This window comes from Myiozetetes cayanensis, unplaced genomic scaffold (assembly GCF_022539395.1).
Source record: "Myiozetetes cayanensis isolate MyiCay16 unplaced genomic scaffold, myiCay2020 scf9, whole genome shotgun sequence".
NCBI lineage: Eukaryota > Metazoa > Chordata > Aves > Passeriformes > Tyrannidae > Myiozetetes > Myiozetetes cayanensis.
In genome coordinates, this window is record NW_026088185.1 from 19,251,199 (window position 1) to 19,267,326 (window position 16,128).

The 16,128-nt window shown below is 42.0% G+C and overlaps 1 protein-coding gene across 2 annotated transcripts in view; it reads left to right on the forward strand.

The window, feature by feature from the left end:
- Window positions 1-6,511: 6,511 nt before the first annotated feature.
- STK39 (serine/threonine kinase 39) overlaps window positions 6,512-16,128 on the forward strand; it is an 83,852-nt gene continuing 74,235 nt past the window's right edge. Inside the window, exon 1 of one of the 2 annotated variants that reach the window (XM_050339588.1) lies at window positions 6,512-6,604. In XM_050339588.1, coding sequence (XP_050195545.1) covers window positions 6,574-6,604 — 31 coding nt within the window. In that variant the 5' untranslated portion in view covers window positions 6,512-6,573. Of the gene's footprint in view, window positions 6,605-6,857; window positions 7,090-16,128 lie in introns of those variants that run through there. The other variant, XM_050339590.1, reaches the window with a different exon arrangement.

Below are 16,128 nucleotides of genomic sequence, written 5' to 3' on the forward strand. Positions count from 1 at the left end.
TTTAAAGATCTAAATATTTGAGTCAACAAATGGGTTTTTTTTAAATAAAAACATTCACATAAAAACATGTGAACATTCTAGGAGATACAGATAAGAATTAGAGTGTTTAGGAATTTTAAAGCACTTCACTGTTCTGAGGAAGAGAGATTTTTCTTTAGATTTGAGTTCTATTTTTAATGTTTTAAGTGGTATTTTTATCTTCCTAGAGTGAAGGCTGCTCATTTGTTGCTGGATTTTTATTTCAGACATTATTCCATAGCTTGTCTTAGGGCAGGGAAGCGTTACAGGCTTTAATTGATAAATAGGAAAGAATGGCATTTTCTGAACTTTCCCAAAAGGTAGTTTCATGCCATGTTTTAGCACTTTATTAGAGTAGAGGGAATTAGAGCCCTGGGCAGTTTTCTGAATTAAAATCTGAAGCTGTGCTGACAGTATTTTTGATCCGTCACGCGACAGTGGAAATTAATGGTGGGTATTGGCAAGCACTCCTAATAAGGGAAACACTTGAGACTTCTTGATGCTAAGCCCATGTTGCCAGGGCTCTGAGTGCACTGAGTGCATTTGCAACCTCTTTTCCTACTCCTAGGGGTTTTACTGTCTGTACTCAAGGCCAGCTCAGACATGATGCTCTGTAACCTTGGATCAGGTGTTGTGAAAACAGCCAAGTTGCAAGAAGGAGCTGTGAGAAGCCATGTCTGGGTCCACTTCTGTTCAAGCTCAGCCCCTTGCCTGTGGTTTTTGCCTGAGCAATGCTGTAGCTATGCTGGGTCCTTGCCTGAGCCTACTATGCTGTAGTAGTGCCCAGACTTGCACCTTGATGATCCTGACCTTGCCTTGCTGACTGAGCTTCCTCTCAGGTTTGGACCTGCCCTGTCCCTAGACTCACCTGACAGTCACTGAACTGTCACCAACCCTGGCTGCCATCCCTGGGGTCCTGCCAGGATGCCCCTGCTCGGTGTGGACACTGGCTCTGCTGCTTCACTGGCACACTTGTTGCTCCCAGCTCACCTGCCCTCCCAGGCAGCCCAGTCCTTGATGCTCCCTGACACAGCTTGCTCAAGCAGAAGCTCTTCATTAAACAGCTTTCTTCGTCTTGGATGACCTAGACTGAGGAGCTCTGCCAGTGCTGTCAAAGCCGAGCAAGCTGCCCTGAGAGATAGGAGCCTGAGCTTTTTATAATGCTCAAGTTGGACTCGGAATCTTGTTGAATTACTTGAGGAGAAATTTAGCCAGCAGCACTGGACAGTTTAATGTCTTGTTTATAAATCATAATGTTGGAGAGAAAGCATAAAATATGAGCAAGGTTTATGTTGGTTTTAACTGCCATTTTGGTTTCCCAGGAAGCACTGCTCATCAGACCCCAGGTTTTGCATCAGAAAAAGAAAATTCAAAATGTAATCACAATTTTTTTTTAATGGTTGAATTTCATACACAAGCTCACTTACAGCATTTAGATTACAAAATTATTTCAACTTATATCCCCCAAACTAAAAGGACAACCTTTAATCCCAGGAACTAAAGCACTTTCTAAACATTGCTGAATTGAACTTTGTAGCTTTGCAGTGAACTGTTCCCTAACCCTATAAAAAGAAAATGAACAAAGGCTAGGGTAAATTACTCAAATGATAAATAGCCTTTTACAATTAAGGTATTTGTTTTGAATTTAGTGTCATTCCATGACCATCTAACAAATGTCCACAACATCTAACTGTGCTCCTGTTAAAATGGTGGCATATCCCATTCTCCACTATTGGTCACATTTTTCTCATGTCTCCCTTGCTTAGCCTGTCTATCACTTGTTTGGCTGCCCAGTGACTAGCCAGTGTTTTCAGATGAGCCCAACCAGGAATTAGCCAGCTGTCAACCAGATTAGATCCCTGATCTTGCTGTGAGGCTGTGTGAAATCCCATCCTAAGAAAATACGTGTTACACTCCCAGTTTTGCTACACACTTCTTTTATGACCTTTAGCAAATCCCTTAAGCTTTCTCTGTTTCCACTTGTGAAATTGAGATAATTATATTCCCCAGTCTTTTTGTATGAGAAGATTAATTTATTAATATGCATGAGGTGTTCATATCCTACAGTGATGAAAGCTGTAGAAGTTCCTAGATCAACTCTTTTATATGTTTGAGTTTTATTCATTCACAGCTACGGAGAGTTCATTCCTGCTAAAAGCCTCAGTAAGCCCAGACACCTCCACATCATCTTAATGATAATAAACTGGAATGCAAAACCAACAGTAATCTTTAGTTTATTGTCATTTTCATGGTGACTGTATCCTAAATTAATTCAAATAATCATACTGGAAATGGTGATTGCTGCAGGTTCCAAGAGGCACTTGTTGTAAAAAGGTTACTGTTGCCAATACATGAATGGCTCACATGTAAATATTCTAAATGTAAGAAAAACTCTGAATTCTGAATGTTTGAAATGTGTAATCATTAGTGTGCCGTCATGATTTAGGTAATGAGACACTGGTGCTCATGCTGCTGGAATTAGCAAGTGATTTTTAGCTGGTGATTTTAAAGTTTTGGGTTGGTAACTACAGCAAGTTAACTGAAAAATGTGTTCACATGGCCTTATTTGAAAAGCTGGATAGGTGGATGTGAAGACTTACCTGCCTTAACAGGGATTCTACCTTGCAGTGCTAGCTGTGACATTGAGGGACAAACTCTGTTGACACTGAGGTTTCATCTGCTCTCCAGCTCTGCAGAGAAGTTCACATAGGCTCTGTTATTCTTCCGAGTGATGTCTTCAACATGCCTGTCAAGGTTCCTCACTTTCAGAGGGGTTGAGACAAAGATGAGAGCATTTCCTGTATCTGTGGTCTGAAAAACGGGATGATCAAACAAGAAAATACTTAAGAAAAAGCTTTGGTGTTCACATGAAAGAGAACAGTAGTTCATTCTGTTTGTAACAGAGTCACTAATCGCAGTGACATGTATTGTGGTGTTGAGTGTACTTACCAGAAAGGCAATGGAAGTTTCTATTTTAAAGGACCAGTAACAGCTTGGAGTGTGGCACATAAGGAAATAACTCAAAGGTGCATTTGACTTTATGTCAACAAACTATAGCTTAATGGTTACTGGCTCAACAATAACTAATATACAGAACATACAGTTTTCCTAGGAACTTAATAGGAATAATTTTCTCAGCTGAGCAGCTTGCAAAGGTTTACAAGGAGGAGGGGATAAGAAAAGAGATGAAGGCATCAAGGCCTTCAACCTAGGAAAAAAATAGGAGTGGCTTATTTTGTGAGGTGACTATGCTCTGACAGACATTAACTTCAGTGAGACTTAGTAAGAGTACATCTGACAGTGCCTTCAGAATCAAAGGTTTTCCAGTGTAAATCTTCCATTGTTTCCATCTCACCATGAGGAAGAACTCCTTTACATGGAGGGTGGCAGAGCACTGGAACAGGCTGCAGGGGAAGGTTGTGACTCTCCTTCTCTGGAGATATGCAAATCCCACTGGGTGTGTTCCTGTGTCACCTGCTCTAGGTGCTCCTGCCTTGGCAGGTGCAGAATTGGACTGAATGATTTTCAGAGGTCCCTTCCAACCCTAACATTTCTGTGATTCTGTATTAGGTAAGATGCTTTTTGTAATGTGAATTGCCAAGAAGATACTCATGTATTCTTTGTGAGCAGAAACTAAAGCTGCAGGCTTTGATGACAGTGAGCATCCTAGTGACAGTACCTTAAATAGCACGTTACCTATTTACCTATGCATTCACCAGAGAAGAAAGAGAGGTTGAAAGCATTTAACCCGCTCCCATCAGCACCAGCTGCTGTTGTGTCAGCCTTCGTATCCCATGATGTTGTTTAAAGCACAGCTATCCATTGCTGCTACCAAATTAGAGGCTTTCGGATCTTACCTACATAATTGGAGAGAGTTGTGCTACAGTATGTGATGGTCATAAATCCAATCTTTGACCATTTTTGGGGAGAGAGGGTGGTTTTACTTCACTAATTTCTCTGAGGTGGAAGCGAATTTGGAGAGAATAGTTCCTTCTTTCTCTGGTTTAGTCTTTGATAGGTTATATTGCTGTTTAGGTTGCATCTACTGCCTTTCTGCTCAGAAAAAAAGGAGTTTGGGTGGATGCTGTCCCTTTTCTATGCTACTAGTGTTTGTACCATTGCTTATAAACCAGTGTTTCTTTCTTAAATCCTGCACACCTAAAATGGAGTCTGAGTTATTTTGCTCTAAACACTTTCTAAATTTTTTTTAATTTTTTTTTTTTTTTTTTACCGTCTGCTGGGAACTTTTGAAAGGTCTGAGCATAGCTTAACTCTTCTCCCACGGTGGCCTATGTGGTTTTAAATATTGACAGTTTTGATTGTAGCCTGGCTATGTAAAGCTTTTATTCAGTCACCAAATGATTAATTCCAAAGTGGACCTAGTGACCCAGACAATCTCATGGAGTCCTATGTCTTCAAGCTCTCAGAAAGACCAAACCACGTTCAGAGGGGACAATTCTGAACTGCCATCAATTCGGAGAACAGTGATTTTTACGTGATTTCTATCCATACCTCTGGGATCTCCAAAACCGGCAGGTTACCATTCTCCCCAGTGTCGGAAAAGCCTTGCGAGAGCGGCGCGCAGCGGAGCGTGGGGCTGCGGGTGCTTCCCCGCCGCCTGCAGCAGGGGGCGGGCGGCCACAGGCACCGGCCCCGCTCGGGGACCGCACCGGCGCTGGGGCGCTCAGACCTCTCCTGAGTGGTACCCGGAATGCACAGAACACTTCCCGCGGGTCCGCCTGTTTATAAAATTGCCATCCTGGAAGGTTCTTCCTGTAAACACTGTTCATTTCGACAAATTGCAGAGTGCAGGTGCACCTAGGAATCCCCAAAGTTGTAGGGGGACAATAATAGGGACAAAAATAACTATAATGGTATCAGATGTTAACCAGAAGTTTAGATAGTGATATGGCAGCATCATCACAGAAATTCGTGGCTCATGAATAACCACCTCGTACCCTCCCTGCCACCACCCTCAACAACTGAGTACAGATGGAGAAATTGGCTGTTTTCCATCAATAGTGAGTAACCCATTTTCTGTGCTGATTGATTTGGCCTGTGCTGTTGCTCTCTTACTTCTCCCCCCAACCCCCGGTGCTATTGCTGGCAAAAAGGTCTTGGCATTAGACTAAATACTGAATAACAATTTAATACTTCCTCTTCCAAGTCTTGCTGCCCTTTGGTTTTGTAGCAAATAATTTCCAATTTGTGTATAGGAAAATATAGCAATCACCTATCTTATAAAAATGCGATTGAAAGGAATCATTGTTTTAGCACCAAAATGTGTGTTTTGGTTTTTTTTTTTTCTACTACTAGAAGCCTTTGTTGCTTTTGAGAAAATGGTGCAGTGCACAAATGATTCCATATTTGCAAGTTGCTGATACACCTTCTGATGAAACATTAAGCAGTGGCTGGGACAACTTCTTCCTTCAGCTTTTTCAGCAACACAACAAAAAACCCCACAAACTTCCTTTTTTGAGTAACTTTCAATTAACTGAAAGTCTTTGCTGAATAAGCCACACAAAAAAATTTAGTTACTAGAAGACGATTATCCCTAACTGAACTAGGACTGAATAAAGTATCCAACAGGTGTTAGTTGTTATATGTATCTTTTTGTGACTTTAAATCACATTACATCATAATACTTCACAATTTAAGAGGTTCAGTTCTTTTAATCAGTGCTGACTTTGAAAGCTTTCCTGTTCAAGTACTGTATTAGTTCCAATCACCTTAAATTCATGCTGTAGTAGGAAGTAAGATTATGAAATACATGGAAATCTTTTACTACCACTCTTTCTTCCAGATCTCCATAAATCTTAAAATACAAAGCATTCAGAGTAGGAGTGAGACTGTAGACTGCACAAATAGCTATGTGCTGTTACTTCATAGTAAGTAAAATCCTGCTGATATCACAAACACTTGACACAACTAAAAGGGTAGAAAGAAAAAAAAAATCTATACAGCAGAGTTTCACCTAACCATAGGGTCTTTTTTAACCTGATCTTGTATAATGGGAAGCATTAGAGAAGTTTAATTATGATTATTTCTTTATATCACTTGGTTCTGGTTAGCCAGGGGAGCATTCTCAACTGTGCTCACCCCTCGGTGGCATGACCTGAGGCAGTGTCTGCACTAAGATGACATGGTGTGGTTCTGCTACTCTACCATGAAAGGGACACTCATGCTATATGGCGATTTAACCACTTTGCAGGACTGCAGCCCGATCACCGATGAAAGCAAAGGCTTTCTTCACGTCCTCAAGTTTAAATACAAGTCATTTTGCGGCAGCAGCGTTCTCGGCAGTGACACTCGTGAGCTGTGCTCCAGAGAAGCCTGTGTGCTTCTGTTACCGGCCTAACAGGCGCAGCATCCCCGCCACGGGAAGAGGCTTCCCTGCAGCGCTTCCCGGCCCCGCGCTCGGCCCTGGCGGGTCCGGCAGTCCGCCGGCAGGGCCGTGGCCTGCACACGCTCAGCCCGCAGCCCTACGCGGCACCTCGCAGTGCTTCCAGCAGCGGAGAGCATCCCAAGGAGCCGCGGGATGAGCGGTGAAGGACGATGGGCAGGGATGCCGCCAGCAGGCGGACAGGTAAGGAGGCGCGGGGGAAGGCGGCGATCCCGGGGTGCCCGGAGCCGCTCCCGGGGGGCGCCTCTGCCGGAGCGGCTCCGCTTTTGCCGCGGGCGAGGCGCGTCCGGGGGCAGCGTCGCGCCCTGCCGGCACCGCCGGGCCCAGGCACCGGGCTCGGGTTCCGTCTCCCCGCAGCGGCAGCGGCCGGGGCCGGCGGCGGCGCCCGCCTCTGCCTCCTCCCCCTCGGTGCCCTGCCTCCTCCCTCCGCCGGGCGGGCGGCCGGCTGCGCGGGCAGGGCGGGCGGCAGGCAGAGCGCGGCCGAAAGGTGTTGCTGGAGGGGAAGTTTGGAGAAGGTCGCCGGGTGCCTGGGCGCTCCAGCAGCATCATGGCGGAGCAGGGCGAGTCGCCGGTCCACGTCCAGCAGCCCCAGCCGGCAGCTGCGCCCGCCGCCCCGGCCGCCGGCTGGCCCATCTGCAGGGACGCCTACGAGCTGCAGGAGGTGATCGGTCAGTGGAGCGGGGGCGCGGCGGGGCGGAGGCGGGGAAGGCAGGCAGGGATGCCGCGGCGGCCGGCCGGCCCCGGGCCTACCGGCGCTCGCTCTCCCGCAGGCTGGGCTCGCTCACTGCGGCGGACGCGCCCGGCACTGCAGCGGCGGCGCCGGCTGCTGCTGCTGCTGCAAACTTTATCCGCCCGGCAGCGGGCGGGCGGCCCCGGGGGGCGGTGGCTCCTTCTAGAACCCGCCGCGCCCCGCCCGGTGCGGCTCGGTGGTAGTGTCGGTGCTGCCCCGCGGTGCAGCGGGACCCTCCGCCACAGCCCTGACGTGCTGGTTGCACCGGGACCCCGACAACTCCGCGGATGCGCTCTCTGAGCTTTGTGTGCCTGCGCGTGTGTGCTTTCTGTGGATGCGCACATGTGCGTTTATCCGCTTAGATTACTCTGCATTTTTCCTGTGCTTTCATGGGGGAGGTAAATCTCACCCATAGGTCTGCTATTCACGTGATGACTTTCTCTTAATTCATATATATGTATCCTCCTCTCACTGTTTAATCTCGCTCCCATCTCCTTGCGTCCCTCGGCCCCGTCGCCAACGATGGCACGTAAGGCCAGCGGGGGATTACACTTCGTTTTGACCCCAGCCAACCTGCTTCTGACCCGGTTTGCCGTGTGAGGTTTAACCTGTCTGCTGGCCCCCTCCCATGTCCCTGTAGGAAGGGGACTTTCTGGCTGTGTGCTTCAGCGCTTCGTTCACGTGTCCAACTAATGCAGATCAGATGTGTTCAGTCTCCATTCCCTTTATTTGGATTAGATTATTTAGAATTTTACTTTGTGAAAGGGTAACTGTTGTTAACAGTATGTATGATGGAAAGTTTTTCATATCTTGGCCTAGATGTTGCCAATGAACTACTTTGGGATAACTTGGTTTTATTTGTGTGCAACATTTTAAACTTCCAGCAAATACTGCAAACGACAAAGGCCAACTCTAAGACTGTTGTTTCTTAGGAATGAGGCCACTTCAGTGAAAAAAGTCCAGGGGTCTTGCCTGCTGATGCTGTTGGCTATCTTCAGTATAATACACCAATTGCTAACTGTTGTCAGACTTATGACAATGAGAACTACATGTTATCCATCTGGGTTGGAAGCTTTGTGTACTCAGCTTTGTCCTTAAGCATTTTATTTTCCACAGGCAAAACCAAAATAGTTGAGAAAAGTACTTCCTTAGAACGGGATGGCTTTCTGTTGACCCAGGTGGTGCCTTTGTGCTTCTGTTTGCATTTCCTCAGCTGTGAATGGGGGCTGAGGAGGGATGAAGGTTCAGGTGTTCAGATCCCTGGAGGTGGCTGATCTGGACCAGTCTGGTGCTCAGTGTTGAACAGGTGCTGCCTGTGGAGTCCCCCCCGGGGTATGGGTTTACTGGACTTTGTCTTACTCTGGGGAATGGATCAGTTAGCCAAGAGGAAGCAGTTCTACTAGCATAAAGATGTAACTTTGCTGAGGAGTAAATCCCTCTTCTAAGGTAAAAAAGGCCTCAAAGGTGTTGGATTAATCCTTGTCTAGGGTGTAACATGAGCCATATGAGTTATTTAAATAGTAGTTGTTTTTCTGTTGCAGTACCTGTAGAATACCTCTGTGAAAGCTTCCTTTGGAAACTCCTTTCCTTCTTTCCACTTAAAAAACTTGTATCTTTTGGTATGTAAAATGTATTTCTAAATGTCTATATATAAGCATACGCCCATTAAACAGGTGGATACTAAATCTGTAGATAAACTTTATTGCTAGTTACTTATGGGTGCTATTAAATATTGATATTATTTCTTTAACTGACTGCCTAGGGAAGAAATTGAAGTCAGGGTATATTGAATCAGATTCTCGGACACAGTGAACTTGCCTGCCATAACTTTCACTAAGGTTAGGTTGCTTACATGACTTTCTTTCAAACTCATGGAGATTTATTTTATACCACTTGAGTTAAAAATTTTGTGCTTAGTCAAATACGTCTTTTCTCATTAACACCTTGTATTTGTTCTCTTAATTTACAGGAGACTTTCTGTGAGATTAAATTTAGTCTTAATACCATTAAAAATAGTAAAAAAACAACCAAACACACCCCACCCCACTTTCTCAAAAAAAAAACCAACAACAAACCCAAACCATATAAATGCTATGCATTTGACCAAATGCTGATATAATTTTGGAGCTGTTGGAGAATGTTGTTGGTTTTAATGAATCTGGTGAGGTACTCTTAAAACTATGTCATTCTCCTCTCCATCAGATATAAAAAGATGCTTTAACATGGTCCAGCGGTAGCTCTTTGTATGGGCTGTGCTGGGGTTAAGTACGTTGTGAACATGAATAGTTACCACTTGCTGAAGCAGAGCCAATCACCTCTGGAAAGCACTGGTACCTCTCCCTGAGGAGCTGGGTAGTGTCTTCAGGGAGGAGTTCAGTTACAACAGCCCTTTGCCAGTTAAATGAGAAAAATAACAATATATTGAAGCGCCTTTGTGGGCTTTGCAAGAGGAAAGGTGTGCAGGGTGATACACCATGATGGTTCATCACAAAGCTTTCAAACAGAACAGGCTTTAGATTCTCTGGGAACTAAGCACGGATGCAGAATAGCCTTTTTTAGGGAGGCATTTAAAAGTTTTAGTGGGGATTATAAAATTAAAGTAATTGTTAGTCATGTGGGCATCCATCCCTTTGATTTAGCAGGTTGGAGAAGTTCTGTTCTTTTTCTCTGTGAGAATGTGAATTTTTCTTGTTGTTCATCTGTGTCCAGCCACATGCGATTTTGAAAATCAAGGCCACGTGATGTGGATTTCCGATGATAAAGCTTTTTTGTCTGTTGTATCCTTCATGATGGGATATCCAAAGGCCTGTTGAAGAGAAAATGCTAGCTTTAAGGAGTGCTTCTTGTGATATGTTACTTGCTTTATTTTTTGAGGTGGCTAGCTAGGTCTCTGTAAACTCTTGGTGTGCAGTTTCATGATACGTTTATTCTGCTCTAACGGGCAGCTGCTGAAAGAATCTCATTGATCTGACAGCAAACTAGTTCTTCTGCTGGGTCAGTTTTCTGTTGGATCAGATTCCCTGTTTGACTTGCTGCATGACTGCGTGATTGATAGGTCTGATGCAAGGAAGAGGTTCTTCCTATTAATGCCTACATACTAATCTTTTCTGGAGCAGGAAAAAAACATTCTAATTGCTATCTGTAAGTGTATAGTGATTATATACAAATTGGAATATAAATTATATACAAGTGGAAAGTTAAGAGAAAGTTTTCACATTAATTCAGATTGATACAGGCTGTCAATAAACAAGCACATTTGGAAGTTAGAAGGGGGTTCCTAACTGTTAGGACAGGAGAATCCAACCAACCTTAAGGCAGTAGTTACAGAGATAAGAACTGTAATTGCTATTAAGGTAGAGCCAGATTTAGTTTAGTGAAGATCTGGGAGATCTCTTTCTAAGATTTTAATGCATTAAGTTAAAATATGCAGTGGATTTTTGTATTTTTGTATTTTTGGATTAAAAAAAAGCAGCTAATGAAAGCAATACTTTGAGAGGTGTCTGTATGCAGTTTGGGTTTATAACCAAGTATTCAGAATAAGATAACTGAAATGGATTTCTCTGAATTTATGTCATCTACATATGAGAGTCTTTTTCCTGAGAAACAGTATAAATCTTCACAAAACAAACATTTAAATCGTAATCAACATAAGAAACTGGATAGTGTTAAAATTGTCTGTATTTTTCACATTGTAATGAGCCTTACATCACCTGGATGAGACAAAACAACATTAAATCTTGGTTGAGTTTTTTGTCTTATTTTGGATGGTTTTTTTAAATTTCTGTTTTGGTTTTTAAAGGTTTTCTTAAACTGATATGATCAAGTGACTTTGACTTGTGTATGGAGAATCAGTGGATTATCTTATGATTAGGTTGGGTTCTAGTCTTCATTATAAAATTATATTTTTCTCTCTTCTGCTACAACTAACTTGGAAAATCAATTTGGCTAGAAAACAACCAGAATTAGATCGAGAAGAAAGGGTTACTTTTACAAGATGGATTATCTATATTGGCTGCAAATAATTAAAAACGTTACCCTAGTTGAACTTGTGCATTTGTCTAGTTTTGCCTTTCTAACTTTGAGCTCAAAAATATCTTGTGGTTTGTTGCCTCATGAGGTGCAGTGTTGCTAAGTCAAATGTGTTGGGATTTTGAGTAGAACAAGTTACCATTTGAGACTGTTCTGCTGATTTTATGGTTCTTATTGTAAGCAGTCTGTGAACCACTCTCAGTTAATGGCGCAGGGGTCTTTGTTGGTGTTTCCATGGTATGTTATTTACTTTTTCTTTCTCCCCTGCTGCATATATTGCTAATGGCTCTTTGTCTGACAGAGAATAGACTCTCCTATGTTTTTTGTTGTCAGAGATCTTTGACTCTGTAGAGTGGTCTCTGGTGATGATTCTCAGGAACCTATGTTCATGTTTGTAATGCTGTATGCTGCTTTGAAAAGCCTCTCTATAGAGGTAACATTACGAGTCTGTGGTGTTCTATTAATCAGATGCTTGTGTCTCATTCACTTTCCAAAATTTCTTATCCCTGTGCTTAATCAGATTTATTTATTTTTTTTAAACAATAGAAGGGCTTTCTTTCAGTAGTTTTTATGTATATGCTGTAAATTAAATCAAACTGTGCTTAGTGAAATACCACACTAGAGCAACTAAAGCTGTGGTAAAACTTGATAGTTGCTCTTGCCAAACCTCCGTAATTCTTGCACGAGAACCTGCATAATTTGATAAGTAATACTTAATGCTACCTAAGGTCTTTTACTAAAATTTTTTGTAAAAAGAAGGGCGTATCTGCCTTAATTCTGCTCCAAAGCAAATTCTGTTCCTTACCAATACATCTTAAAAGTTCCTACAGCAGCCCAAGCCTATCATACACGCACGTATTAAATACAGCCTTCATTACATTAATAGTAATTAATACAACTGTAATGAGACAGGAAGGGTTTAATTTTGTAAATTAAATTTTACATTTTGGGAAATATTGGTCAAGATTTTCTACAACCATTTGTAGAAACTGTGGAAATATTAGATCCCAATATAGTATTCTAACAAGGAGTGGCTTTTAATTCAGTTGCCAGGGTAAAGGTGGTCATGATGCAATTTGAAAATACCATGTAGAAAACTCACAGTGCTGTGCTGTTAATGAGGCTGTGCAGAGCTTGTAGTTAATTATTTGCCTTGTCTGCACATGATAGTAATAGTGTTGGGGAAGGAACCTCCGTCTTGGCTTTTATTTTGAATGGAAATGAACTTTCTGCATTAGAAATACCCGGACTGGAGACAAGGCTGTAGTTTTCATTGCTTCGAAGAAGTTAGACTTTAAGTGATTCAATGATCAAACTTTGTTATATAATTTAGTGACTTTAAAAAAAAAATTAACTCATGCAATTGGATTTCAGACTTGTCAGAAAGAAGATTATTTATAGTGCATGAAAATAAAATAAAAAAAAAGACAGCAAAACTTTCTTTGGGTTTCTCATGATAGCAAGTAACCACCATACAAAGCTTTTTTTAAAGTTACTGTAACTGGAAGGGTAAAGGAACATGTATCAACACATCAGACAGTTGACTGGTGCTATGTAATGATAATGTATAGAAAATATGCTTTCCTGCTCTTGGAATCTGCATACTTCCCTCCAGTCCCTATGCTTTCTCCTTCCTCTCTGATTATCCAAGTTCTTCCTACAGATAAGGCCCAGTACCTCTGGGACCTGGAAAGTCCTGGCTCAACTGAGTTGCTTGAGTGCTAGAAGAGGAGAAGTTCTACTGGTGAGCGAGTCGGAATTTGAAGGGATTGTGTAATTTTGACTCTTGCTAAGTGTTACAACAGCAAGGCTTTGCATCTTCAAAGTGGAACCACTGCTTGTAACCTGTGTTGTATTTCAGTAGCAGGGGCCAAATTCAAACCTGGGAGAGCTATTTTAGGTTGGGTCATAGCTTGCTCTGAAATAACTTTAGAACTATTTTACTTTTTTTTTTTCTTTCAGCAAAGAACCACTTTCTCTTGGGTCCAAGACCAGTTGTTTTTTTCCAGAATCTGTTTGTCAAATGGAGCTTCTCTTTGTTAACTGGAAACAAAACCACATCTGTTCTGAGTGGCTTGAGAGGAAAAAACAGTGAGCTCTCCATGCAAAGGAGATGTGGGTGGCTTATACAGAGGTTGCTTGTCTAGGTCATATTTCATTTCTGTGTGCCCCCTTTGGTTCTCTCCCTCTTCCCCTTCTCCCCCTCCAAAATAATTCAGAACTATAAGGCAGCAGTTGATAGAGGGTGTTTTTCCTTCCCATAATAACAGCAGTTCTTGGTTTTTAAGGAATGGGCTTTAAAAATTAACTTGGTTACTCTTGTTAACTTCTTGGGTTTGCTGAAGTCACTGTGATACTACTGAGCAGAGGCTTCACAGGAGCAATCTGCTTGCGGAACTTGGAAAATAAATGTTTTGTTAGGAAATTTTCTGATGCCCAAAATTAAAAGTGAGTTTCTCCAGTCCCCCACAAGGAATCATACTTAAACAGGTGTTGATACAGTTTACCCTGTGTAAATAAAGAATGAACTGTATTGAGTGAGTGGATTTTTACTTATTTCTGCCTTTTGCAGCACAGTCTTGCTAGTAGGATGAAATCCTGATGGCTCTGCTAGATTTCACTGTTTCTTTCTAAGTTTGAATGTCTTTGGGTGTGCATAAGGGTTGCATAGGTGAAGCTTGTGGGTGTAAGAACATTATTATCCAGCAGTGGCAGAATGAGGCAATGCTGGTACGGTATGACGTCAAGAATTTTTCTAAAACTTTGATTTTTTTCCCTCTAGGAAGGAAAAAGTCTATATCTATACATATATATCTATCAGTCTCTAGAACAGGATCTAGAACACTGTTCTAAATTCTGTGTGGTTGTAGGATCAAGTCTGTAAGTGAAACAAGCAGTGCATGCTGAATGTTTGTCTCTTGCCTTCTTTGATGGGATTTGGCTGCTGTCCTCCCTTGCTGACCCTAGGGTTGTGTGGTGGCTGTGCAGCGCTGTTGGCCACCTGCTTCCTCCTGCACAGTGCTTCTGGCTGGACACCATGCTGTGGTATTTAACATGTGCCTGGTAGACTAGGAGCACTAGACTGAAAAGATGGGGAAAAAAACAACCCTGCCCTGAAGCAGAAAATGTATTAAAGGAGAAAAAACAAGGAGAGTATACAGGGAGAAACAATTGTGGTACCTAACAGTGGGGGAGGAACCTGTTTTTTCCTGAAACTGCTGTCAAGTCGGAGTTACTTTGAGAGTTGGTTACCTTTCAAGAGATAAATGGTTGGGGAATGGCAGTAAAGAGGAAGCAGCTTAATCTTCATGGGAAAGTGTGCATGCTTCCTGGGATTGAGGCAGGCTTCACTTGACTAGGTGACTGCTCTGTAGAAAATTTACATGGCAGTAGTGGGATGCTGAAAATGCTGATGAAGGCAGTGAGTTTTAAAAAGTCCCTCAGAACAATTCTCAGGTTTGTTGTCACGTTTTTTCACGGTTGCTCTTTGTGACAGTTCTGCAGCTTCCTTGTGAGAGAAGCTCAGTGAAAAGTTGGGACAATGTTCTCCATTTGTTAGCTGAAGTGATAAGCTTGTGGCATTGGTGGAGTTAATATTTTCAGTCCTTTACCCTGTGGTATTTGACTAGGTATGTGGCTTTAGTCAGCAGCTTTGTGGAACTCCAGTATGATAAATTAGCTGTCTCCATTAATCCTTTGCCTTTACAAATAACAATTCCTGAATCATTTTATTAGCATAATTATTCCTGTGGATGTCTAAATGCCTCTGAGGTATTGTGATTGTAAGTTAAATATAGATGAAACTTGAGAATGTCCTGTAAGGCTGATGTAATGATTATGTTACATAGCTTTTAAGCTGAGCTGTGGTTATGCATTTAGAGAAATTAGAACTAGCAGCAGACTGAAAATTTGAGGCTTTTTCTGTGCTTGTGCTCTTAGAGAAATTAGAACTAGACTGAAAATTTGAAGCTTTTTCTGTGTTTCCAGTCATGCTTTCAGAAGAATTGTGTACTTAAAGGTCTTGAAGGTCAAGATCCATTTTGAATGTCTATGTGCCTCTTCAGCATAGTGGTATAAAAATAGTTAATTTAACAGATAAAAAAAATATTGTGTATTTGTTGATCGTGGTTTCTGACTTGTAGGAGTAATATGAACAAGATCCTAAACTTGAGCTGTTGTTTTAGACTTCTGAGAAGCAACATACTCAGCTTCAGAAGCATAGCCATTCAATTACAAAGTTGCTTTTTTTCTTCTCACTTCTCTGCTTTGAAGACATTTTATTACAGGGACTGAATTTAAACTTATAAATTATTCCTGTTAGTGTCTCGTGCTTCCAGACTCTGATCCACTTCAGACTAATAATAGGAACTTCATTAGAATTACATTAGAATCACCTAATGAAAATTTAATGATATGATAGTATTTATATTGCTTCAACTCTTCCATTGCTTCATATGAGGCAGTATGAAAAATAGGTATTTTTTTGCTTGTAGTGTGTGACTGCAATGAACTTAAATTCTAGCAGGCACATTCTGTTGGAGTGAACTAGCTGAAGATGATTTGTAGCTCAACACTGCAGTATTAATTAGAGATCTCTATGACTGGTCTAGTAGCAATAATGCCTTTGTTTTGGTAGGTTGCTGTTCTTCATTCTCAGAAGAGAATGATGCACTATGTGATGACATCCGGAAGACTTGGAAAATACTGCTTTCATGGTATTAGAATTGTTCCAAGTGTTTACTTTCAAACTAAATGACAAACAATAAAATATGCCAACTAAATCAACACCAGCATTTGTTTATAGTGCTACTTCAGAAATGAACAGTAATTCTCTTTTAACAGCTTTTTTTCTAGGCAGGAAGTCTGGTTCAGCATAGCAAATCTTCAATTTATCCTGTTTGTATAATGAGGAGTTCCGTGGAGTTCGGATGATACCCTGGTAAGGTAA